At 52.8% G+C, this 6,336-nt stretch overlaps 3 protein-coding genes across 3 annotated transcripts; 1 reads left to right on the top strand and 2 right to left on the bottom strand.

The window, feature by feature from the left end:
• Positions 1-671: 671 nt before the first annotated feature.
• Positions 672-3,700, top strand: MAA_03785 (Adaptor protein complex; the record flags this gene model as incomplete). Its single annotated transcript, XM_007821783.1, has 5 exons — positions 672-747; positions 836-1,146; positions 1,203-2,520; positions 2,585-3,403; positions 3,468-3,700. The coding sequence occupies 5 exons, from the start codon at positions 672-674 to the stop codon at positions 3,698-3,700; spliced, it is 2,757 nt and encodes a 918-aa protein (XP_007819974.1).
• A 387-nt stretch (positions 3,701-4,087) lies between these two features.
• Positions 4,088-4,438, bottom strand: MAA_03786 (structural toxin protein RtxA; the record flags this gene model as incomplete). The annotated part of the gene is made up of 1 exon (XM_007821784.1): positions 4,088-4,438. The coding sequence occupies one exon, from the start codon at positions 4,436-4,438 to the stop codon at positions 4,088-4,090; it is 351 nt and encodes a 116-aa protein (XP_007819975.1).
• A 611-nt stretch (positions 4,439-5,049) lies between these two features.
• On the bottom strand, positions 5,050-5,659 carry MAA_03787 (uncharacterized protein; the record flags this gene model as incomplete). The annotated part of the gene is made up of 2 exons (XM_007821785.1): positions 5,050-5,367; positions 5,444-5,659. The coding sequence occupies 2 exons, from the start codon at positions 5,657-5,659 to the stop codon at positions 5,050-5,052; spliced, it is 534 nt and encodes a 177-aa protein (XP_007819976.1).
• Positions 5,660-6,336: the final 677 nt, after the last annotated feature.

Genomic DNA, 6,336 nt, shown 5'->3' with positions numbered 1-6,336 from the left:
ACTTTATAAAGCAGCTACTTATAGGTTTCTGGCTTTATATTACTTCTTAAAGCACTTACTAATATTAGACTTGGTTAGTAGTTAATAACCTTACTATAATTATAACCGGTACTAAAAAAGGTAATAAGCTTAATATAAGTAAGTTACCTATTATAACTTTAAGGATTAAAGCTAATAGGCCTAAAAGGGTAATACTAAAAAGGCTATTATTATAAAGGATATTAATAAAAAGAGGAATATATTATTAAAGGCCAGGAATACTAAAGAAATTAAAAGACTTAATAAGGCAGTAAAGAATATAAGAAAAAAAAAAGAGATAGGGGGAAAATTAAGAAGGATACTATGGAGCTAGTTAATAAAAAGTAGCTCTGTGTCATAGTTTTCCCCCTTATTATGGAGGGAAAGTTCTAATTATTATTATTTTTTTTTAACAATGAATTGAGCCAAATAGCTAGACACATTGCTGCAAATGCCACATGCCCAAACATTAAACCCGGACCAGGCCCACCAATTGTCTGGCACGTCGACTACGACGAAAGGTGGGGTATCACGTGAGAGGCCCGCCCCCCATCCCTGAGACTCCAAGTGCCAACGTGGTTGATTATCTAGTGCTGTGCTTGAAGTCAAGCTGGACACCTCACGACCAATCCTCCTCCGACGCAGCGCCCAAAATGAGCTACGGCAAGAAGGACGAGGACGCCGACCTGGGCCTGGTCAAGGTGGACCGAACCCAAGTATTTCAAGAAGGTGAGTTCGAGTCAATTCGCCCGATTTCAATCTGGCGGTGCCCGCCTCCTTCTGCTCCCTTTGCATAACGTCTAATGCCACATTGCAGCACGTATATTCAACGAAGGCACCATTCAACCGCGACGATGCCGAATCCTACTCACCAAGATTGCTCTTCTCCTCTACACTGGGGAGAAGTTCCCGACCAACGAAGCGACTACCCTTTTCTTCGGAATCTCCAAACTCTTCCAGAACAAGGATGCCAGCCTCAGACAGATGGTCCACCTCGTCATTAAGGAGTTGGCCAGCTCTGCCGAGGATATCATCATGGTTACCGCCACAATTATGAAGGATACTGGTGGCAGCAGTGATGCCATCTTCAGACCCAACGCTATTCGGGCCTTGTGCCGCATCATTGACGTTTGTGCCCCCGAATCTCGAGCGTTCCGCAAATGTCCAAAACTAACCCCCAAAAGGCCACCTCTGTCCAGGCGATCGAGCGAGTTATGAAGACAGCAATCGTCGATAAGAATCCCTCAGTCTCATCGGCCGCACTAGTCTCGTCATACCACCTGCTACCCGTCGCCAAGGACGTTGTTCGACGCTGGCAGAGCGAGGTTCAAGAGGCCGCTGCCTCGACCAAGTCCTCTGGCGGATTCTCACTCGGATTCTCCTCGTCAAGCAGCCAGATGCCCATGAACAATTCGACAATGTCCCAGTACCACGCTATCGGACTGCTATACCAGATGCGAATGCACGACAGAATGGCCCTGGTCAAGATGGTGCAGCAGTTTGGCGCTGCTGGTGCTGTTAAGAACCCCGCTGCCACGGTCATGCTTGTCCGACTGGCTGCTCAGCTTGCTGAGGAAGATGCTTCCCTCCGAAAGCCCATGATGCAGCTCCTTGACGGCTGGTTGCGCCACAAGAGTGAAATGGTCAATTTCGAGGCCGCAAAGGCCATTTGCGACATGCGCGACGTCACCGATAGCGAGGTCAACCAGGCAGTCCATGTTCTCCAGATGTTCTTAACTTCTCCCCGAGCCGTAACCAAGTTTGCCGCCCTCCGAATCCTCCACAGCTTTGCTTCCTTCAAGCCTACTGCCGTCAGTGTTTGCAACCCCGACATCGAGCTCTTGATTTCAAATGCGAACCGATCCATTGCCACTTTCGCCATCACCACTCTCCTCAAGACTGGAAATGAGGCGAGTGTCGACAGACTCATGAAGCAAATTTCCAGCTTCATGTCTGAGATCACCGACGAGTTCAAGATCACCATTGTCGAGGCCATCCGAACGCTCTGCTTAAAGTTCCCCAGCAAGCAGGCGGGTATGCTGACCTTCCTCAGCAGCATTCTGCGAGACGAGGGTGGATACGAATTCAAGCGTGCAGTTGTCGAAAGCATGTTTGACTTGATCAAATTTGTTCCCGACTCCAAGGATGAGGCCCTGGCCCACCTCTGCGAGTTCATCGAGGACTGCGAATTCACAAAGCTTGCTGTCCGTATTCTACACCTTATTGGTTTGGAAGGGCCCAAGACTTCTCAACCCACCAAGTATATTCGATACATCTACAACAGAGTTGTTCTCGAGAATTCTATTGTGCGGGCTGCTGCAGTTACCGCTCTGGCCAAATTTGGTGTGGGACAGAAAGATCCTGATGTCAAGGCCAGCGTCAAGGTCCTTCTCACTCGATGCTTGGATGATGTCGATGACGAGGTCCGTGACCGTGCAGCTCTGAACTTGAAACTCATGGGTGAGGAAGATGACGAGATGGCGCAGAACTTTGTCAAAAATGGTAAGCAAGAAAAAAAATCTACGCCGATGACTGAGGTGAAAAATGAAGGCTAATTTCAACCTAGAAAACATGTTCTCTCTGCCAGTATTCGAGCACCAGCTTGTCATGTACGTCACTTCTGACGACAAAGGCTCCTTTGCAGAACCCTTCGATATCACCAAAATTCCCGTCGTCACTCGGGAGCAAGCGGATGCCGAGGACAGGACGAAGAAGCTCACAGCTACTGCACCCACCATCAAAGCACCCAAGGTCGGCGCTGCCAAGGCTCCTGTCAGCGGTGCCGAGGCTGCGGCTTCTGCTTCCGCTCAGGCTCAGCGATATGCCGAGGAGTTGATGCAGATCCCCGAGATGAAGGAGTTTGGCAATGTTCTCAAGTCTTCAACAGTCGTCGAGTTGACAGAGGCCGAGACCGAATACGTTGTGACCGTTGTGAAACACATCTTCAAGGAGCACATTGTTCTTCAGTACGAAGTAAAGAACACTCTGCCAGATACCGTCTTGGAGAATGTGTCGGTCGTCGCTACACCCGGGGAGGAGGACGAGCTAGAGGAAGTCTTCATCATCCAGTGCGAGAAACTTGCCACCGACGAGCCTGGCAAGGTGTATGTTGCGTTCCAAAAGGTCAATGGAGAGGGATCTATGCCTGTTACTTCATTCTCCAACGTTTTGAAATTCACAAGCAAGGAGATTGATCCGTCAACCGGGGAGCCGGAAGATACTGGTTACGATGACGAGTATGAGGTATCAGAGTTTGATCTCAGCGGTAGTGACTACATTGTGCCGACATTTGCCAGCAACTTCAGTCACCTGTGGGAACAGATTGGGGCCTCGGGAGAGCAGGCAGAGGAGACTCTGCAGCTGAGCGGCATGAAGAGCATCGCCGGTAAGTGTATTCGAGATTCCCAAACGAATGAAGATGTTGGTCAACTAACATGGACTCGTTGCAGATGCCACGGAGCAACTGGCCAAGGCTCTTTCACTGCAGCCCTTGGAAGGCACAGACGTGCCGGTCAACCAGAGCACACATACACTCAAGCTGCTGGGCAAGACTATTTCTGGCGGCAGGGTGGTGGCCAGTGTGAGAATGGCGTTTTCATCAAAGTCTGGGGTGACAACAAAGATTACAGTCAGAAGCGAGGAAGAAAACGTGGCGGCACTTGTGATTGCATCGGTGGCTTAAAAAAGCAGGAATGTCGGCGTTGAGGGTATTAATGCGTTGATGGTTAGAGCCTATGTCGGGGAGAAGACGGTCACAATCGAATCGATATGCGTACACTATACAGGTTGCAGGAGCAGGAGTGACTAGGTCATGTCCCATGTTTTGTTACGTTGAGCCAGTAGATGACAAATGAGGAGCAAATGCACCATATTTTTTCGATATAATCACTGGGCGTTGGTGAACAAGAGCGTTTTCTTTCTTCATTTTTTTTTCTGAAAGACGCATTTCCCCCTGTGCGCAACTTGAAGCTGCAAGCAAGAGATTTATTTCATCATAGATCCTCCAGCTTGACGACCTGGTACGCCGGCTCTTCGTAGGGATGCGCTCTGCGACGACGCGAAAAGTCAATCAATGGCCACGGTACCAACAGAGTGCAGTCAGACGAGATGGGCAGACAGGGCGGGCAAATTCATACCCCTTGAGCGCGGCGACAGCCTTCCTGGCCACGTCCAGCCCGAGGCACAGCGTCTCGACACGCACCTCGGGCGTCTGCTCGAGGGCGCCGACGCGGCCGAGGTGCGGGCTGGCCGTGTCGCCGGGGCGGAACTGGCCGGTGCCGGTCGCGGACCAGCAGCACTCGGTGTAGTTGCCCGGGCCGGGGTAGCGGCCGGCGCTGGCGGCAAAGATGGCGGCCTTGCAGGCCTCGACGGCGGCGGGCGGTGCGTAGAAGATGAGGCTGTAGCGGGCGATGGATGCCATGGTTTTTTTTTTTGTCGCTAAATCCTGGGAGAAGATGGGATGATGTTGGTGTGATGTGAGCGAGGCGGGGATGACGCGGGGACAGCAGATCGGTTGGTGGTTGTGCCGACCTGCGGCTTCATGCCTGCCGTGTAAGTATGATGGGTGTCAACCGGCAAGGCGGTATTTACACGGTACGCGGGGAGTCCTTGTCCAGACGGATCTGGCCGTGTGTGCAATGTCCTGTGTTGTGCTTTTTGGCCTTGGGGCCGTGGATTTTGGCCGTCAACACCTCTTTCACATATGGATGCCGTGTCAACTATTGACAGAGGGCGGCGGCCGTGGTCAGATTCCATCCCGAGGTTTGTATTGCTGCCATCTACTCTACACCCACACCGTTTCTCAAAGCCCCATCATCAATCATGATGTCCATCTTTACCGTCAACTTGGCGACCAGTCAGTTCTTTATATACGTTATCGATTCCCGAGGGTGCACCTCCACGCTTGCTCCCTTGCCAGCAAATCACACGTTTTTTCGAGCCAAGAGCGCCACGGCAACTATATACTTCCTTTTTCTCCTTTTTCACAACAAGATGGTTTCTGTCTCGTGCCCAAAAGTCAAGCCGGGTCTACTACTTGTGCCACACGTCGCTGGCCTCCCCCTCCGTCTGCTCGCCCACGTTGTCGGCAAACTGGCCCACGTAGTTTCCCGCAGGGGCATACTTGCACACGACGTAGACGCCGCTGGCCTTGCCCTTGCCGCCGCGGCACGTGTTCCACCCGCACCCGAACGACTGGGTGGCCTTCCAGACGACCTGCGTGAAGTGGCCGGTGTCCGGGGAGAAGCCTGGGTCCGCCCAGTTGTACTTTGTGCGCTCGGCTCCCCAGAGGTTGACGAAGCTGCCCCAGCTGGCGAGGCCGGTGCCTGCCGCGAGGTTCTCGCCGGCGCTCTGTATATCGTGTCAGCTCTGTTTTAGCATGTATACTCTGTGCGTGGTTGGTGAAACCGCGCCGGGGCCGACTTACATCGTGGGACCAGCGGCAGGTGTCAGCCCAGTCTTGGGCCTTGCTCGCGAGGTTGCCCTTCCAGGAGAGGGGGTTCGCGCCGTGCTGGCCGCGGAAGAAGTTGTGTGCGGCGAGCATCTCGGCCTTGAAGTTGCCGCGTGGTCGTTGCTGGAGCTCCGCGGGTGCGGCCGTGGCCATGCCCGCGGTTGCGAGGGTGAGGATGCTAGAGAGACGCATCTTGCGACAAGTCGTACTGTATAGGCGGAGATGTACAAGTAGATGGTGTACGCTGTTGGGGGGGTTTTTTCTTTCTTTTTTCACCGCTTGATTTACACAATTCTTCAGGCTTCATGGCAAGAAACGACGTCCGCTTTATACCTCGAGACGGGGGGCGGACCTGGACACGGCCACGAAGAAGACGGTGAGCAAAGGGAGCTCGTTCCGCATGGTGGGTTGGCCTGATTCGGCTGAGGGATGCCAGTCGGAAACTTCCTGCAGGATCTGTGGGAGGATGCTATGATCCTAGCCGGGCGAGCTGTGTGGTGTTTTTGCTGGCCGGGACGACGCCGGGTGGCCTTGGTGGCGAGAGCTTTTTCTGCAGGCCCCCCGTTGGGAGTTTTGGCGGGAAAAGGGCCCGACAATGTTGTGTCTGAAACATTTGCTGGCGGCCCGGGGGGTTGGTTGGGTTCAGCAGATATTTTCTGTTCACAGAACAGTGACCGGAACAAGCTAGGGCCACGGGGGACGGTGTTGCACAAGCAGACGGCGAGGCTGCCGAGATGAAGGTGGCAGTGTCTTTGTGAGGGCTGGGAAGTTTCATACTACTGGTATATCAAGGATTATGCTACAGTCGTGCTGATGGAGAGAACGAGTCGAGGGTTCGTCGATTATACACGCTCCCCCCTTTTGGTAGA

Source organism: Metarhizium robertsii (genome assembly GCF_000187425.2).
Source record: "Metarhizium robertsii ARSEF 23 chromosome Unknown MAA_Scf_3, whole genome shotgun sequence".
Lineage (NCBI taxonomy): Eukaryota > Fungi > Ascomycota > Sordariomycetes > Hypocreales > Clavicipitaceae > Metarhizium > Metarhizium robertsii.
This window is presented reverse-complemented; position numbering and strand designations above follow the sequence as displayed.